The sequence below is a fragment of the Sapajus apella genome, unplaced genomic scaffold (genome assembly GCF_009761245.1).
Source record: "Sapajus apella isolate SASKATOON/1434 unplaced genomic scaffold, GSC_monkey_1.0 scaffold36, whole genome shotgun sequence".
Classification (NCBI taxonomy): Eukaryota; Metazoa; Chordata; class Mammalia; order Primates; family Cebidae; genus Sapajus; species Sapajus apella.
The window spans coordinates 34512452-34531161 of NW_022436976.1; the positions used below are offsets into that span (position 1 = coordinate 34512452).

Genomic DNA, 18710 nt, shown 5'->3' on the forward strand with positions numbered 1-18710 from the left:
GATCACGAGATCATGACACTGCACTCTAGCCTGGGCAACAGAATGAGACGCTGTCTCAAAAAAACAAAGAAAAAAAGCTTCAAATTTTGGGGCATTCTGGATTTCAGATTTTGAAATTAGGAATGCTCAACCTGTTCTGGTAAATTTGTATTTTTTTTTTTTTTGAACAGTGGCCTCCCCATTGCAAGCTTCTGGGTCCACCCCTGGTTACATGAATGACTAACAAGGGACAAAGGCGAAAGGTGTGTTCCACACAGAAGGAACAGCATGTTTAAATGCCTAGAGATTTGAAAGTGCATGACATGCCATAGGGGCCCCAGCCTCATCAGCCTCTTTACTGGTACTGCTGGTGGTCTCATCAGCCTCACAAACTCCAGCTATCCTCAGTGTGCCCTTTCCCACCTCCATGCCTTCATCCGCGCTGCTCCCCGAGCTGGTACACCCTCTCCATGACTTCAGTTTGTTTAAATAACAAACTTCAAGGCTCAGTTCTGTCCCCACCTCTTCCAGGAAGCACCCCAGTCTCTCCCCTTGTCTGGATTCTTTATAGTTGCTGGTGGATGTCATCACACCTTGCTTCTAGTAGTTAATTATCTTTTCATGTCTGTATAAGTGACTCCTAGAAATGGGATGATTCTTGCAAGTGAGCATCTGGCCCGTGCTTAAAACTGGGCAAGATGGGAATTCACTGCCTTTCCAGGCAGCCTGTTTAGATTTGAGCAGCTACCATCAAGCCCAACCTGCCTGGCTCCCCTGGGATCTGGTGCAAGTCCTGTTCCCACCGTGGCCGCTTCTGCAGGCTGTCCCCTTCTGCTTCCTCTTCTGACGTCCTGGAGGTCATGGTTGCTCCAGGGGAGCTACAGTATTTCCTTACTTCTGTCCCTCCCTTTGTGAAGGGACAGTTCTAATGGCAGCCACATGCTCTGATGAGTCATGGTTAAGAGCAGCATCTGGGGCCAGGAGGTGGTGGCTGGTTAACTCTTCATGGGCCAGTGGCTCTCTGCCAGAAGATCAGGTCAGATGGAGACACCAACCTCAGGGCTCCGGACACAGTGGACATTTGGGGAGTGTGGTGGGTGACCCCACAGAAGCACTGTGAACACAGGGGAGAGAGGGCCAAGGGGGGAAGGGGCTGGAGTGTTGGCTTGGGATTCAGGAGGGCTGGATTCCAGTCCTAGCTTGCCACTTACTAGGTGAGTGATCATGTGTGAATCAAATGAACCCTATGCCTCAGTTTCCCCATCTGTAAAACAGCAACTATGGGGATCATTTGAGAAGGCATTGTGAACTGCCAGCTGGCGGTGAGTGCTAAACCGCGTTTTACCCGCCTTGTCTCCTGCAGTCATTCCGTGGGCGAGATGGTGGGATTAAAATCCAGGCCTGACTCTGGGGGCTGTCTTTGTCTGCTCGAATGCCTTCATTAGTGCGGGAGGATGGTGACGGCTCAGGTGGGGGCCGCTTCAGGGCGGGAGCTGTGGGGAGGGGAAGTGACAGGCAAGTGGGCCTCAGGTCCCGGAGAAGAACTTCTAGCGCCAAATAGGTGGGGACGTGTGAGGAGGGCGCCAGCTCCCGGCCGGGCGGTGTCTGCGCGGAGGGCGCCGGGCTCTTACCTGTCGGAGCGGGGGCGGGGGCCGCCCGGAACCCCCGGCTGTGCGGGAGCGCGGGTCGCCGCGGGCGGCCATGGCCCCACGGTGCGGGTGGGGAGACCGAGGCCCGGCCCGGCCCCGGCGCCTTCCCCGCCCCCGGCGCGCCCCTCCCCGGCCGCCGCGTCCGCGACCGCACAGCGCCCGGCTCGGGGTTCCGGCGGCAGCACCTGGGCCGCGGCTGGCGTCCGGCGGGGGCAGCGCCGCCCGCGCCCCTCGGCGATGACCTCGGCCGACGCCCCGGGAGCCCTGCCCGCGGGGTAAGTGCGCGGCGGGGAGGCCCGGGGGCGCTGGCGGCGCGGGCTGGGGCCGGGGCGGGTGGCGGGCGCCGCTCCAGGCCTCCCCCACGCACCCGCCCGGGGCCGCACTGCGGCTTCCAGCCCCCACCCCGCCCAGCCCCGGGAGCCGTCGCCGCCGCTGGCAGGAGTGGGCGCTGGGGGCTGCGAGGGGGAGGAGGCGCGGGGACCCCGGGTCGGTCACTCCCCTTCTGGGTCCTAACTTTCTCACAGAGCTATCGTCAGACACGTTCAGAGCCGCCTTCCCAACCTGCCTCGTGGCGTTCACTCCTGTGGGGTGGCCCTGTTACTCTCTCCTGTGACGGATGAGGAAACTGAGGCAGAGCACTTAAGTGACTTGTCATCGGTCACCCAGGAGGGGAGAGTTGGGGGTGGGATTTGAACTCAGCTCTGTCTGTTGTCAGATCCCTTCACCCCCATCATCTTCAGGGACATTAGGGGAACTTAAAGGGCCAAGGTATGGGCCAGCCAGGCCCATTGGGTGCAGCAGGAACCTGGGTAGTAAAAAGTGGGCGTTGTCACCTTCAACGTGGCTCTCCTGCCCAACCCTACCCACATCCCACTGAGAAACCCCTATGGACCCCTACCTACATCACCCCCTGTAGCAGTGACAACCGCTATTGCTGGGAGACCTTCCGAAACTCTCTGCTTTTCCTGTGCCCCAGTGGGCAGGGCAGAGGGTGGCTGCTGGGACCCCTGACCTCTGGGAGGTTGCTGGGCAGAGATCCAGCCCAGGTGAGCTGGGAGGAGGGTTGCTTGGAGCCTCACTACCAGTGACAATATTTGCTAAGGGCCCGCCGCCTGACACATGAACAGGGAGGTGATGAGGCTGGTGCCAGCTGGCAGCTAGAAACCCCCGCCGGGCTTGTGAGTGTGGCTCTATCAGGGCTCGGAAGCTGGGTTGCTGGGGGACACCTTGGCCTGGGAGAGGGTTGCCTGGTGAGTTTCAGCTTGATCACTTTTGTTGTATGACTTTGGCCAAGTCCTTTACCCTTCCTAGACTTCCGGTCCCTCCTTTGGAAAGCACAGGGAAGCATGGCCGGCTGCTCCTTTCCTGCTCCGGGCCGAGTCTTTGTAAAGCTGGAGGTTGGATAGGCTCCTTATGCGCAGCCCTGACAGCATCACCACCCTTCTGGGTCCAGAAAAGTGGTTTCAGGAGAGAAGTCGGGCATGGAGCAAGCTGTCTATCAAAGAAGCCTAGACTCCCTGGCTGAAAACCACATTCATCCCACTTCCTCATATGCTTACCTCCGTGCTTAAGTGCCCTCCACAACCCCAGCTTCTCTGGCCCTGCTGCAGGCCTCAGGACAGCAGGCTTGCTCTTACGCTGGTGGGTCTTCCTTATGCTGAGCCATACCTGCCTCTCTGCATGCCTGCCCACTCTTCTCTGAGGCCACTTGTCCGTCTGTCCCCACCCCTGGTTAGGGTCATCCTGGTGGGATCTGAGCAGAGGAGGGCCGCATGCCGCAGGACCATTCTCACCTTCACTATAGAGACACTTATTCACTCGCTCAGCAAACACTCATTGAGGCCTGCTCTGGGCCCAGATGGTCAGTGGTGGACGAATGAAACCCTTAAATCTCTACCTCTTTAAAAATCATGAAACATTTAAAGCCTTCAGAAAAATATAGCAAATAATAAAATGAACTCCCATACTTTTGCCACCCAACTTTGTCAGATATTAACATCGTGTCCCATCCATTTTATATTCTTTTTAAGAAATAAACCATAGCAGAGACCCTTGAAGGTCCTGTGGAAACTTCTTCCCTTCTTCAGTCTCCAGAGTTAATTGCCATCCTGAATTTAGGTTTTATCATTTCCCTGTTTTTATTATTTTGCTCAGTGTATGTAAGTCTTAAAAATATGTAGTTTGGGTCAGGCATGGTGGCTCATGCCTATAATCCCAGCACTTTGGGAGGCTGAGGCAAGCGGATCACCTGAGGTCAGGAGTTCGAGACCAGGCTGACCAACATGGAGAAACCCCGTCTCTACTAAAAATATTAAATTAGCCAAGCATGGTGGCACATGCCTGTAATCCCAGCTACTTGGGAGGTTGAGGGAGGCGAATCACTTGAACCCAGGAGGCAGAGGTTGCAGCCTGGGCAACAAGAGCAAAACTCTGTCTCAAAAAAAAAAAAAAAAAAAGGTAGTTTGTAGTTTGTTCTTTGAAGTTTTCTGTGAATTGAGTCCTATAGCATGTGTCATACTGCAGCTTGCGTTTTCACACTCAACTTCAGGTTTCTGAGATCTAGCCTTGATCCTGTAGCTCTTGTCCCACTTGCCGTGATGTGTGATATACCGCCCTATGTAGACACTTCCATTTGTTTATTTATCCTTCTTGATGGATGTCGAAGTGTTCCCAGTGTTTTGCTATTCAGACAGTGAATATTCTTGTACGATTGTTCTTTGCACATATGTGTTTCACTAGGGTGTCCCCTAGTAGTGGAATTTCTGGGTGGTTGGATATGTGCACTCGATCTTTAAAATAAAATAAGAGACAGGATCTTGCTTTGTTGTCCAGGCTGGTCTCAAATTCCTGGGTTCAAGCGATCCTCCTGCCTTGGCCCCTCAAAGTGCAGGGATTACAAGTGTGAGCCACCATACCTGGCCCACTCAATCTTTTAAAGTTATTTAGTTTCATCATAAAGTCAGTGCTGCTTGATCAAGAAATGATGACAAGGCCGGGTGCGGTGGCTCACACCTATAATCCCAGCACTTTGGGAGGCTGAGACAGGCGAATGACTTGAGATCAGGAGTTTGAGACCACCCTGGACAACATGGTGAAACGCCGTCTCTACTAAAAATACAAAAATCAGTTGGACATGATGGTGGGTGCCTATAATCCCAGCTACTCGGGAGGCCGAGGCAGGAGAATCTCTTGAACCCAGGAGGCAGAGGTTGCAGTGAGTCCAGATAGTGCCGTTTTACTCCAGCCTGGGCAACAGAGCAAACCTCTCTCTCTCTCTCAAAAAAAAATGACAATACATAATCTTAGAAAAAATAATAATTACTTACATTTTCTGAGTACTCTTGTGCTTTCACACAAGAAAGTCGCAAAAACCGCGGGAGAGAAGTACTGTCATTCCCATTTCCTTGATGAGGAAATGAAGCTCATAGATGGTGCGGAACATTCCCAAGTTTATCCAGCAAGGAATAGCTGCAGCTTGAGTCTAGGGTTGTCTGCTTTCAGAATTCACGAAGGCCACACTGCATTAGGTCATGCCACATCACTCTTGTCACACATTTATGTGCCGCTAAGGGGGACTCTTTGGAAGGAGAGTCACAATCATTTTTGCAATTTAGGAAGGTCACTTTGGAAGCAGCAGATCCCCATGGACAGGTTATTTCACTCGTTGAGCCAAAGTTCCCCTCAGTGGTGAAGAAGGGATTAAAATCCAGCTCTGACTGCAGTTGGCCTCCTGAGTAACTGCTCCGCCACCTCACCCACCCCACACCCACATCTCCCTGACTAGGATGGAGGTAGAAGGATTTTCTGTTCTCAGTGGGAACTGAGGGTCTCCCAGCTCTACCCAGATCTCCCTATGAGATCCAGAAGTAGCAGTCTAGGCCAACTGTAGTAGAGAAGTGGGAGGGAATGGGAGAGTGGGGGTGGCTCTGGGCTGCCTGACACTCCCTCCCGCCCTTTAGCTCCCTTCTCAATCGGGCCTCAGTGTGGGTGGGATCTGAAGGGGAGAGCCCCCTCCCCTGTGCCAGAGCTCCTGGCATTGGTCACCAGCTCTGTTCCATCCAGCCCAGCACCTCTTCTCCCCCTCCCTTTCCTCAGTTTCCCAATGCAACTTCACCCACCATCACTGAGGAATAGATGTCACCTGAGCCAGGCAAGGTGTCCTGGGAGAAAAAAGGTCTTGAAGACGCAGGGGGAGCCTGTGGAAAAGTGGGGGCCTCCGTCTCAGCCAGGTGAGGGGAAAGGTTTGGCACTGTTGCTTCCACAGAATGCATTTTTGTCTTCTCCCAGCCTCCTGAGAGGAGCCTGATGGTGTTCCTGTCTTCACTGCCTTCCCTGCCTTATCTGTCAAAGGCAGATAAGGGTTCCTGCTGGCAGGACTGAGTGAAATCATGCAGTCATCAATTTAGATAACTTGAAGAGCTAATCTCTCTGTGGTGATGGGTGGTTGTTAATGCTATTATTAAGTCAAATGGGGCTGATGTCTCCAGCCTTCCTGAGCTCTCCAGCCACTGTAGCCTCACCCCTCCATTTAGCTGGCCCTCCAGAGCCTCTGTCTTCCAAACCCTTCCAGAATGCTTGTACCTCCTAACCATGGCGCCATGCCTCCAGCCCTGTGCATGCTGTTTCCCCTTCTTAGACTTCTTTCTCCATCTTGTTCTCAGTTCAGTGGCATCTTCCTTGATGCCACCCTCCTTCCACTTAGCCTCCTCAGTGCTCCAGGCTGAGTTAGAGGTGTCTTCTGGGCCCCTTCTGCCCCCAGTGACTCCCATTATCACAGCCCTGATCACTGTGGCTGTCACTGCCCTGTCTGCCTGTCTCCTGTAGGCTGTGAGCTCCTAAAGGGGCAGGTCTAGGTCAGTTTCCACTCTCTGTGTCCCCAGAGCCCAATCCCAGGCATAGCCTAGAGCATGAGATTCATGGGTGCTTGTAGGAGGGAAGGAGAGAGGAAATTAGCCCAGGGCTCAGCTCACCCTCAGATGCTGCAGACAGCCTCATCCCAGTTAAGCAGAAGAGGTGTTGGGGCTGCTGAGGGAGGGATGTGCACCTCTGCACTGTCTGTCCATCTGGCCCTGCTTCTTTCTCTCCAGGTAGACCAAGCAGACAGAATGTCTTCGCCAGTGGGGGATGGAGGTGGTGAGTGGTGCGTGTGTGTGCAGAAATGGGGGGCAGACTCTTGGGTCTGGAATTGTTTAGAGGTTGGCATAAACCACAGCAATGGACGTGACTCTCTGGGCTAAGCTGACGGGCACTGACTCAGGCAGAAACTTGGGTTAGAACCCATGCTTGGATGTGTGACCTTAGCCAAGTTACCTGTCCTCTGTGCCTCAGTTTCCCCATCTACAATAGGTGTGTGTGGGGGTAATAATCCCATTTCACAGGGCATTTTGAGAACAGTTAGAGAGAATGACAGTTGAACACCCAGGCAGTACGTACTCAGTGCTGCTTCATTGATTCATCCAACAGAGATGAATGGCTTGAATACCAGTCAGTAGGCTATGCCCTGGGCACAAAGAGGTAGACACTGTCCCAGCCTCTGAAGAGAGGGACAGGGGCAGCATCAGGTGGGGCCTTTTAGGCCATGGAAAGGAACTTGACCTTTACCCTAAGAGCAGTGGGAAGCCAGGGAAGGATTTTAAGTTTAGAAATGACATGGTTAGATTTGGGTTTTAAAGACGTATCTTTGGAGATGATGGAAGAGACAGGTTAGGATAAATAATGCTTCCAAAATTCTTCCTCAAAGAAACTACCTAGAGGCTGGGATGAGTTACAACAAACATTCTTTAAAGGACATTCCTGGCTGGGCGCAGTGGCTTACGCCTGTGATCCCAGCACTTTGGAAACCTGAGGTGGATGGATTAGCTGAGGTCAGGAGTTTGAGACCAGCCTGGCAACATGGTGAAACCCTGTCTCTACTAAATATACAAAAAATGAGTCAGGTGTGGTGGCGCATGACTATAATCCCAGCTACTCAGGAGGCTGAGGCATGAGAATCGCTTGAACCCAGGAGGAGGAGGTTGCTGTGAGCCAAGATTGCACCACTGCTCTTCAGCCTGGGCAGCAGAGCAACACCCCATCTCAAAATAAATAAATAAATAAGTAATAATAATAACAAAGTGCATTCCTGCGCTCCCACAGAAGTAACAGAAACCCCCTTGAGCCAAGAGTGAAGAAAGAACTGAAGTCAGGCTGGCAAGTAAGATGAAGCCACAGCAGCCTCAGGGTATTTACACATTTCAGAAATCTAAAACCAGGAGTTGTAACGGCCACTCCGTGGATGGGAAATAAGGTCTTGGGCCCACACAGTTACAGTTTGAGGAGTTGCAACTTAGCATCCCCCCACTCAACACATAAATCTGGGACCCTCCAAGGGCTACACTCAGTGAATAGGAGGATTGGCTAGAAAAAAGGCCCACCCCACCAGCAAGGGGAGACAGCATTTCTAGTGGGGGGAAAAAAGACTCCCTAAAAAATTATAAATACCGGTCTGCCATCGAATAAGCTTTGGGTTTGATGGTATACTACTACCTTTGTGGTCCTGGAAACCACAAACTTAAAAAGTAACTTAAATAGTCTCAGAGTGGTAGTTCCCCGGGGAACCTGGCCAAAGTAAATGAAAAATCCTTCCTGGAGCAATGTGTCCTGTCCCACAGTCCCTCTGGATGCGCCAAACATGAATTTGTAATATAATTAAAAAACACACAAGGAAATAAGCCACTGTGAGCAGCAGGCACCAGAAACAAGAAAGAGCAGAATTAGTTTCCCTGAGAGTCTAAAATGCTAGAATTATGAGATCTAAAATAGAAAGAATTATGCTTAAAATGTATAAAGGGGCCGGACACGGTGGCTCACGCCTGTAATCCCAGCACTTTGGGAGGCTGAGGCGGGCGGATCACATGAAGTCAGGAGTTCAAGACCAGCCTGGCCAACATGGGGAAACCCTATCTCTTAAAAAAAAAAAAAAAATGTATAAAGGAATTGAAGATGGACTTGAGGCAGGAAACATGATACTACCCCAAATAATTAAGATTTGAAAAAGAACCAAGTGGAATTTTATAAAATGAAAAATATAATCATTGAAATGAAAAATTCAGTAGACAGGATAAACAGCAGGTCAGAGGCACCTAATGAAATTACTCAGGATCTGACAGAGAGTCCAAGAGATGGTATAGAAGTTAGTTAAGAGACATGAAATGCAGAATAAAAAGGTCTAACAGAGAAGAGGGAAGAAGATGGAAAGAGTGGAATGGAGAGTTTTCCAACAGACCTGGGTAAAGATGGTGCTGGCCTGGACCAGAAAGCACTGGACAAGAAGGAGTGGCTTGAGAGACGTTAGGAAGTAGGCCGGGCACTGTGGCTTATAAATCTCAGCACTTTGGGAAGATGAGGTGGGAAAATCACTTGAGCCCAGGAGTTCAAGACCAGCCTGGGCAAATTAAGAGACCCCATGTCTGTAAACATTCTTAAATTAAGAAAAAAAAGTCAGGAAGTAGTCCGGGCGCAGTGGCTCACGCCTGTAATCCCAGCACTTTGGGAGGCCGAGGTGGGCGGATCATGAGGTCATGAGATCAAGACCATCCTGGCCAACATGGTGAAACCCTGTCTATACTAAAAATACAAAAATTAGCCAGGCATGGTGGCATGCGCCTGTGGTCCCAGCTACTCAGGAGGCTGAGGTGGAAGAATCGCTTGAACCCAGGAGGCGGAGGTTGCAGTGAACCGAGATTGCTCCACTGCACTCCAGCCTGGCGACAGAGACTCCGTCTCAAAAAAAAAAAAAAAAAAAAAGTCAGGAAATAGAATTGATGGGGTTTAGTGATGGAGGGGATGACAGAGGCCAGGTAAGTTATGTGGCAAAGATGACCATCAGATTTTCTGCTTGAGGAACTGGGTAGAGTAGTGTTGCTTATTAAAACTGTGGACAGGCATGGTCTCACATCTGTAATCCCAACAGTTTGGGAACCTAAAGCAGGAGGATTGCCTGAGCCCAGGAGTTCGCTGAGACCAACCTGGGCAACATGGTAAGATTCCATATCTAACAAAAAACAAAGAAAGAGAAAAGAAAAAGAAAAGAAAGGCAAAGATTGAGGAAGAACAGATTTGGGAGAATGAACAAGAGTTCAATTTTGAAAAAGACACAGCCAGACGTGGTGACTCACGCCTGTAATCCTAGCATTTTGGGAGGCTGAGATCAGGAGTTCTAGCCAGCCTGGCCAACATGGTGAAACCCCAACTCTACTAAAAATACAAAAATTAACTGGGCGTGGTGGCACATACCTGTAATCCCACCTACTCAGGAGAATTGTTTGAACCCAGGAGGCAGAGGTTGCAGTGAGCCGAGATTGTGCCACCGCACTATAACCTGGGCGACAGAGCAAGACTCTGTCTTAAAAAAAAAAAAAAGGAAAAAGACATATTTCAAATTGGGAAGAGCTGCTGATACATCTCAGAAGAGACTTTACAGCTGGGCTTTAAGGTATATGTAGGAGTTTACCTGGTGGAGAGGGAATTTCTTTGAACTAACTTTTGGAAAATAGGATTTCCCTTCAGGGGGATCATCGAGCCCCTTTCTGGAACATTCTTTCACTCAAAGGAGGCCCCTTGAGAAGAGGCATTATCAAAATATCAAATAGACAGGGCTTCTGGGATCTCTTAGTTTCATTTCTCATTTTTATATGGGAAAGTTGAGGCCCAGAAAAGTCAGGGGTTTGCTTTCCTAGCCTTAGACTCTTCATTCATTCATTCACCTAACAGACATTTATTAAAATCCTGCTTTGTACCGGATACTTGCTTTCTGGAAGCTTATAGTTTAGTGGAGTGGGGCAGACAATAAACACAAAAATAAGTAAAATATATCATGTCAGAGGGTGGTAAAAGCTATAGAGAAGCGTGAGGACTTGAAAGGGCTCAGGGTTCTGGAGGAGCCATTGGCAAAGTGAATTTGAAAGGCCCTGGGCCTCCCGTATGGGGCCGCTGACCCTGCAGTCCATTGTGACAACGTCTGGGATTCTAGAGTGCAGGCCTGGGGGAGGGAGAAGGCCTGGAGAAGATGGAGGGAGAAAGGGGCTGTGGGATTTAGTGGGTGGGCTGCACCCCCCTGGGGGGCAGCAGAGTCCAATGGGTCAGAAGGGCCACAAAGACTCCCTTTACCCTTGTGGAGGGTAAGATCATTTATTCCTGAGGCCTCCTTGCACCCTGCCCTTGGCCCCTCCCCAACCTCCATCAGATCTCAGATGACATTCCCTTCTGCTCCCCCTCTTATCCTTGGGAACACGAAGAGGTGGGTCCAAATTGTCCCTTTGTCACAGTACAGAGTGGCAGCCTGGAGGAGCTTGTGACAGGCACCCAAGGCTGTCCAGAGAGGCTGAGTAAGCCCTGTGAGGCTCTGTCCCAGCCAGGAGAGGCTGGAGGGCCCCTGTGTCATGTCCCGCATCTCTTTCCCCAGGACTCCTGAGAGCAGCCTCCACGAGGCTCTGGACGAGTGCATGACCGCCCTGGACCTCTTCCTCACCAACCAGTTCTCAGAAGCACTCAGCTACCTCAAGCCCAGGTGAGGCTCAAGCCCCAGTTGGGGTCAGGGGTGTGCATGACAGTCAGGGAGAACCAGAGGTTACATACCATAAAACTCACCCTTCCTTATTACTTTAAAACATCTATTGGGCCAGGCATGGTGGCTCACACTTGTAATCCTAGCACTTTGGGAGGCCAAGGCAGGCAGATCACTTGAGGTCAGGAGTTCAAGACCAGCCTGGCCAACAAGGCGAAACCCTGTCTATACCAAAAATATAAAAAATAATCCCAGCTACTCAGGAGACTGAGGAAGGGGAATTGTTTGAACCTGGGAGGCAGAGGTTAAAGTGAACCAAGATCGTGCCACTGCACTCCAGCCTAGACAACAGAGTAAGATTCTGTCTCAAAACAACAACAACAACAACAACAACAACAAACCCATCTATTGATAGATGAGAATTTAGCTTTCTTACACCCCTGCCATGTCACCCTTCCCTCATCCTCCTCTTGTCATTATACCACAATATTGGGGTAAATCAATAATCAGTGTTTAGCTGGCCATGCTGGCTCATGACTATAACCCCTGCACTTAGGAAGGCTGAGGCAAGTAGATTGCTTGAGCCCAGGAGTTTGAGACTAGCCTGGACAACACAGTGAAAACCGTATCTACAAAAAAAAAAAATACAAAAAATTAGCCAGGTGTCCTGGTATGAATCTATATTATCAGCTACTCGGGAGGCTGAAGTGGGAGGATCATCTGAGCCCAGGAGGTTGAAGCTGCAGTGAGCTTTGATCTTGTACACCACTGCACTCCAGCCTGGGCAAACGAGCAAGACCCTGCCTCAGAAAAAAAAAAAAGGGAAAGCAAAAAAGAAAAAGAAAATAAAGTAATAATCAATGTTTACGTAACCATACCTCTGTGACTAATGCTCATTGCAAAGGAAATCATGTGTGAGACTGTTTCCTTCTAGAGTTAATAATTATCTGGCTTTTCCCGTTGGCCTAATATGCTAAATATGTATCCTTAAGTTTTTATAACCACTCCATCAGATCATCTTATTGTGAGTTTTTCCCCAAATGCTGAAACCGATCAAGTGCTCAGTTCCTTCCTGCCCATTTTCCTGGAAACCTGTCCTCGGGAGGACAGATATGTCTTCTGGCCTCTCCCTGCTGTGTCTTGGAGCTCCTTTGCTTCTCTCCCGTTTCTTTGATTCCAGGTCTTATCTCTTGTGTCCCCCCTTGTTTGCCAGGGAATGTCCTACAGAAATTTCCTAAGAAAGGCTGGCCGCAGTGGCTCATACCTGTAATCCCGGCACTTTGGGAGGCCGAGGCAGGTGGATCATTTGAGGTCAGGAGTTCGAGACCAGCCTGGCCAACATGGTGAAACCTTGTCTCTACTAAAAATACAAAAATTAGCTGGACATGATAGCAAGTGCTTGTAATCCCAGCTACTTGGGAAGCTGAGGCAGGAGAATTGCTTGAACCTGGGAGGTGGAGGTTCCAGTGAGCAGAGATCGCTCCATTGTACTCCAGCCTGGGTGACAGAGTAAGATTCTGTCTGAAAAAAAAAAAAAAAATTTAAAATAAAGGCTTGCATAAATATAACATTTTTCCCTAAGAACTTTGACTACCTGGCTTCAGTGTTCTGGCATTTACTTTAGCTGTGAGAACTCTAATTCTTTTCACTTCGTATATGATCTTTTCTCCTTCTCCAGAAAGGTTTAAGATTGGCTCTTGTAAATCTGGAATTTTACCATGATGTATGGCAATGAAGCCTTTTTTATTCTGGATTGCTGCGTGGGCTCTCAGTTCTGGGAAATGCTCTTGTATGATGCTTCCATCTTGTTTCCCTTTCCTGGGCTTTCTTTAACTCACCTTTTCCACCTCCTGGGTCAGTCCTCTTCTGAGCTTCTTCCTTCCCCCTCTCCTTTTTCCCATTGCTTTATCTTTTTTTTTCCCCCCTCTGATTTTTGGAAGATTTCCTCACCCTTCTCATTAATTCCTTCTGTTGCCTTCTTTATCTCTGTAATCATATAATTAATTTCCTGGTATTCTTTATTCTCTGAGTGTTCTTTTTCCCTATAACATCTTCTTCTTGGTTTATGGTGCACTAACTTCTTTATATCTATATTTGGAATATGAGGTCCTTAGGACAGCGCCTGGCATGTATTAAGTATCTAATAAAGTATTTCTTATTATTGTCACAGAATATTCTCTTTTTTTTTTTTTTTTTTTGAGACAGAGTCTCGCTCTGTTTCCAGGCACCAGGCTGGAGTGCAATGGCGCGATCTCGACTCACTGCAACCTCCGCCTCTTGGGTTCAAGCAATTCTCCTGCTTCAGCCTCCCAAGTAGCTGGGATTACAGGCACGCGCCACCACGCCTAGCTAATTTTTGTGTTTTTTAGTAGAGATGGGGTTTTACCATGTTTGCCAGGATGGTCTCGATCTCCTGACCTCATGATCCGCCCACCTGGGCCTCCCAAAATTGGGATTACAGACGTGAGCCACCGCGCCCGGCCATTATTTCTCTTTAAAATGTTTCATTCTTTTCCTGCATAATTTGGCCTTCTTAGTGTTCCCTCAGTCTGTTTAATGGGGGAAATCCTCTTCTCATGGGGTACTTTCTTCAAAAACCAAACAGTCCCCGGCTGTCTGTCTGGTCCTATTTAAGACTGAGCTCACACAAAGGCCAGCTGGAAGGTCTGTGCCAAGCTGCCTTGTAGTTGGTGGGGTTGGCTTTGGATGATCTGGCAGAGAACTGGCCCCCAGGTGTCAGCACCAGCATGGCTTGGCTTCTCCAGAGAGGAATCCTCTGTTCCCCAGCCTAGACAGAGAGCCCCGCAGCCTGGGGGCTGAATTGTGAGACTGGGGGCTGGGGGGCTGCAGTCTAATCATTTCTGCCACCTACTCTCCCTAGTCCCCCTCTTTTCAGCTCCAGCTTGTCCTCTGCACCCAAGCCCCAAGGAAAAGTGAATGCTGAGGCTGGGGGACTGGCTTCCACAAGTCCCCAGGCCTGACCTGTTCAGTTTCTCTAGACCTGAGGCACCCATCTTTCCCCCGTCTAGAGTCAGTGACCCAGCTTCTGGGCTGGGGTGGGGGTTCCAGGGCATGATGATCACAACAAGTCCCTCGAGTGGCAGTCTCCACACCTCACTCCCACCCTCGGAAGGGACCTGGCTTGAGGGGGTCAGGCTGGGTGGGTCAGGGTCTGCAGCAAGAGTGTGGCCATGGCCTAAGGAAGGCCCAACTGCAGCCTGCTCTGTCTTGGAATGTCCAGGGTCCCTTTCCAGTTTTCTCGGAAGGCTCCCCAGCTCCTGCTTCTCCCCTGGTCATTTCCTGTCCTGCACTCAAGCCTGGACCCCAGACCATGGTCACCCTCTTGCACTGGAAACCAGCCGCCCAGGCCACAGCTGCTCAGCCTGTCCTGCACCCCAAGCACAGACACCAGCGTTTCTCCTTACCCACTGAAGCCCAGCTAAGACCAAACCATGCCTCAATCTACTCTAAACTGTCCTGCAGACTTGGGGCCAACAAAAGGGAGTCAAAACACAGGAGAAAATATTAAAACCAGAGGCTGTGGCTGCACCTGGATTCTCGAGCTGTCCCTGCCACAGGGTGAAGGGGCTTTTCCCTCTGTGGCCCCCTCACCTCAGTAGGGCATTCTAACAGGAGTCCTACAGTTCTCAGGACCCCCAAAGGAAACCCTCGTTCTAAAAGAGACACCCAGGAATCCAGTCTTCCCATGGAGCCACCTGTTACCTCACATGGGAAGCAGTGCAGTTTCTCAGCCCGTGCCTTATTCCGGAAAAGGATCGATCCTTCCTTCTTTCCTTCTTTCCCTCCTTCCTTCCTTCCTTCCTCTCTCCCTCCCTTCCTCTCTTTCTCCTTCCTTCCATCCTCCCTCCCTCCCTTTCTCCCTCCTTCCTTCCTTCCCTCTCTCCTTTCTTCCTTTCTTCCTTCCTTCCCTCCTTCCCTCCCTCCCTCCCTCCCTCCCTCCCTCCCTCCCTCCCTCCTTCCTTCCTTCCTTCCTTCCTTCCTTCCTTCCTTCCTTCCTTCTTTTTGATTTTTTTGTTTGTTTATTTTTGAGACAGAGTCTCACTCTGTTGCTCAGGCTGGAGTGCAGTGGCTTGATCATGGCTCACTGCACCCTCTGCCTTCCAGGTTCAAGTGATTCTTCTGCATCAGCCACCCAAGTAGCTAGAATTACAGGTGCGTGTCACTGAGCCCAGCTAATTTTTATATTTTTAGTAGAGATGGGGTTTCACCATGCTGGTCAGGCTGGTCTCGAACTCCTGACCTCAGGTGATCCACCTGCCTTGGCCTCCCAAAGTGCTGAGAGTACAGGCCTGAGCCACTGTGCCCGGCCCTTTCTTTCTTTTTGAGTTTAACAGCCTTTCTCCAAATAGTAGTGTCAGTAGCACACTCCCCCTCTACCACCTGTGACAACCCAAAATGTCTCCAGAAATTGCCACATGTCCTCACGTTGGGGGTGGGGATACCCTGCCACTCCCACTGAGAACCATGGGTCTAGAGAAAAATAATTATTGCTGGAAAACAGCCTCCCTTCCTCACCAATGGCCACCAAAGCTTCAGAAGATGTTGGGTCCAGTGTCATTCACTGTTCTTCACTGAACACACATTGTCTCATTTAATTGGTCCTGGTCCCATGCACTGGGGCTCCTCTTTGGCTCCAACTGGGGCATCTGGCTTTCCAAGCTCCCTTCCCAGCCTCCCCTCTGCTTTCCACAAGTCACGTTTGAGTAGTGTCGTCTCTGCTTCTAGTGTATTTCACTTTGCACTGAGTCTGACTTGACGCACTGTCTCTGGGACATGGAGGCTACTGCTTTTGGTTTTCTTGAATTATGTGATCATAGTTAATAAATGGCAGAGCGGGATTTGGATCCAGGTCCTTCAGCTGCAGAGACCACATGCCAACTGCTGTGTGCATGGTTCGCCCTCCCCCTTGGGTGGCGGCATTTACCTTGGGTGGGTCCTCACATCTGCCTCCCCCTATCACGAGGAGTGAAGGAGGTGGAAAGGGTGCACTGGGGACGGGGTGAGGGTGGGGGTGCAGTGAGTTCAGGATGCGCCCTTGAGTGTTCTGGAGTTTCTCTGAGGGAAAAGGCAAGGTCACCTGCTGAGAGCGAGGGGCGAAGTGATGCTGCAGGGATAACAAGGAGAGAGGAAAAGGTGTTTCTGGGCAGGATGCTGGGCCTGGCAGAGGCTGGGGCTGCAGCCCAGCATGTGTCTGCCTGTGTAGGGGGCAGCTTTCTCTGGCGTTACCCAGTGGCAATGTGGAGAAAGTAGACAGTTGCATGGCTCCTGAGCTGGGCTCCTAGCTGGGTTCAGCAGAAGGTTGGCAGGCTTGGCACTGAGTATGCTGACGAGAGAGAGACTGGTATGAGGACACGAGCCTAACTAGTCAGGAAGAGGAGACAGGCTGGAGGAGGGAGGATGGGGCAGTGGGAGTGACGAGCCAGTATGGGCAGGTAGGGAGGCTGTGTCTGGGAGGGGGGTGGCATCCTTTAAGACTCCAGAAGCAGAGCTGTTCTGTGTGATGAAAACAAGGTCACGCTGTGACTCAAAGGATGGGGGTGGTTGGGCAACTGTCACTGGTTCATTCAGAAACAGCCTGTGAGCGCCCTCCTGGGCCCGGCAGTGTGCTGGGTGCTGGGGCTCCTAACTGAGCAAGACCTGGGCTATTCTCAGGGTTCTGCAGGGAAATGGTGAAACAAGCAGTCAGTGGTGCCGAGAGCTACACAGGGACCCCACTTCCTGTGGGAAAGGGACTGGTCAGGAGACTGCATCATTCCTGGGGCTCATTGCCACATAACATTGGAGGTCATTTGTTCAAATATTATTAAGAATTTAAAGACAATGACAGCAGAGAATTAAACCAAGCATGGGCCTTTTTTAGGCACAGGCCCTGTGCAACGGCATAGATCACACACCCGTGAAGCGGCCCTGGAAGGCTTCCTGGAAAAAGTGACAGTTACACTGAGATAGACTGGATGAGAAGGAGTCAGCCAGATGGAGGGGGTGTTTCCAGGCAGAGGGAACAGCCTGTGCAAGGGCTGGGCAGTGAATGAGGGTCTGGTGTATCTGAGAGATGGAGACACTCAGCCTGGCAGGAATGGGAGGAGCTGAGGCAGGTCCCAGAAGGAAGAGGGCAGGGTAATGGACAGCGGATTGGGGGAGGGGAGTCCACAAAAGCAGCTTGGGCTGGAGAGGAAGGCAGCGAAGTGGAGTCTGATAGGACCAGAAAGGGGAGTAGGGGGAGCTTCAGTGAGCATGAAGGGACAGAGACTTGGAGAGGCCAAGGGACTGCCTCTGCCTTCCAGTGTCCTCCTCATCTTGACAGCTAGTCTGGGCCCAAGAAGGTGGGACCCCAGTAGACATGTCCCAGAGTGAGGGGGCAGCTCAGGAGTGAGGGGACTGTTGTTCCTAGCATCCTGAATGATATGTATGCAAATAAGAACCTGTGAGGTACAAGCTAAACTTAGGGTGGCTGAGGTTTGAGAGTTGTCGTGCCTCTGTACCCCATTTCCCAGTTCAGACTAGATTTGGGGGCTTCCAGGTGATAGACTGGGGAGGGGCTAGTATTGTTACCCATAGGTGCCTGTTGGGGAACTCAGACTAGAAATTCCACTTTGTCTGCCAGCTGACCAGGTGGGGCTGTCCCTCTTCTGGGCCCAGCACCAGACAAGGTTCCACAGGTGCGGCTGGGCAGGTGGCGCTGAGTCCCAGGCCTCAGACCTGCAGTGGGGCAGGAAGAGAGAGGCAAGGGCTTGAGAGACGGAGAGACCCAGGGGCTGGGGGTGTCATCTGGGGGATGGGTCTGTGTGCTGCCAGGGAAGCCCCTCCTCAAGGAGAAGGTTTTTATTCGGAGAAGTGACACAGGACACAGAGGGAGTCACGTTTACCGAGCACTGGTGCAGCGGCCCCTGACCTGGGTATTCTGTTTAAGCCACACAAAAAACCACGGGGGAGAAGAGTTACAGTTTTCCTTCTGCAGGGAGAAACTAGAGGCTCAGTGAGGCTATGAGACAGGATACGTGCCAGGTCACACAGCTGGTAGCTGGCGAAGCCAACTCCAACCTGTGTCTGAGGGGCTCTGAAGCCTGGTTCTGGCCCCCACTCTAAGCAGCCCACTCTTCTCCACAAGCCGCTGCCTGCAGATGAAGCAGTACTGGCAAAGGCCTGGGAGCATCCAGAGAGTGCCCCGGCTGCCGGGAGCAGCCTTTGTTTCCTTCCTTTGACCCTCAAGGATTACAGGAGCTTCACCCAGAACTAACTTAATTTACGAGTGTTTTATGAACAGGAAAAGGGGTAAAGTCATATGATTTTACAACCAAACAGCCTGTAAACCTTAGTCATCTTTCTCTCCTCTGAAGTTCCCAGCATATACCTGGCACTGAGGAGCTTCATAAATAATTCACAAGGAGACCTGGGGAAGGGAGTAAAGGCTTTCCCAGTCAGTCCCACAGCCCGCAGGGATTGGGCAGGCTGGCATTATCATCCCCGTTTTGCAGAAGCAGAAATCTAGGCCCAGACACGTTAAGTGACTCCCCTCA

The 18710-nt window shown here is 51.0% G+C and overlaps 1 protein-coding gene across 6 annotated transcripts in view; it reads left to right on the top strand.

The window, feature by feature from the left end:
* Nucleotides 1-18710, top strand: part of TTC39A (tetratricopeptide repeat domain 39A) — a 58994-nt gene that overhangs the window by 13547 nt on the left and 26737 nt on the right. For 2 of the 6 annotated variants that reach the window (XM_032297058.1, XM_032297064.1), the window contains exon 2: nt 11071-11175. In XM_032297058.1, the coding sequence (XP_032152949.1) occupies nt 11071-11175 (105 nt within the window). Of the gene's footprint in view, nt 1-887; nt 1194-1258; nt 1449-1784; nt 1904-11070; nt 11176-18710 lie in introns of those variants that run through there. The other 4 variants (XM_032297063.1, XM_032297060.1, XM_032297061.1 and 1 more) reach the window with 4 other exon arrangements.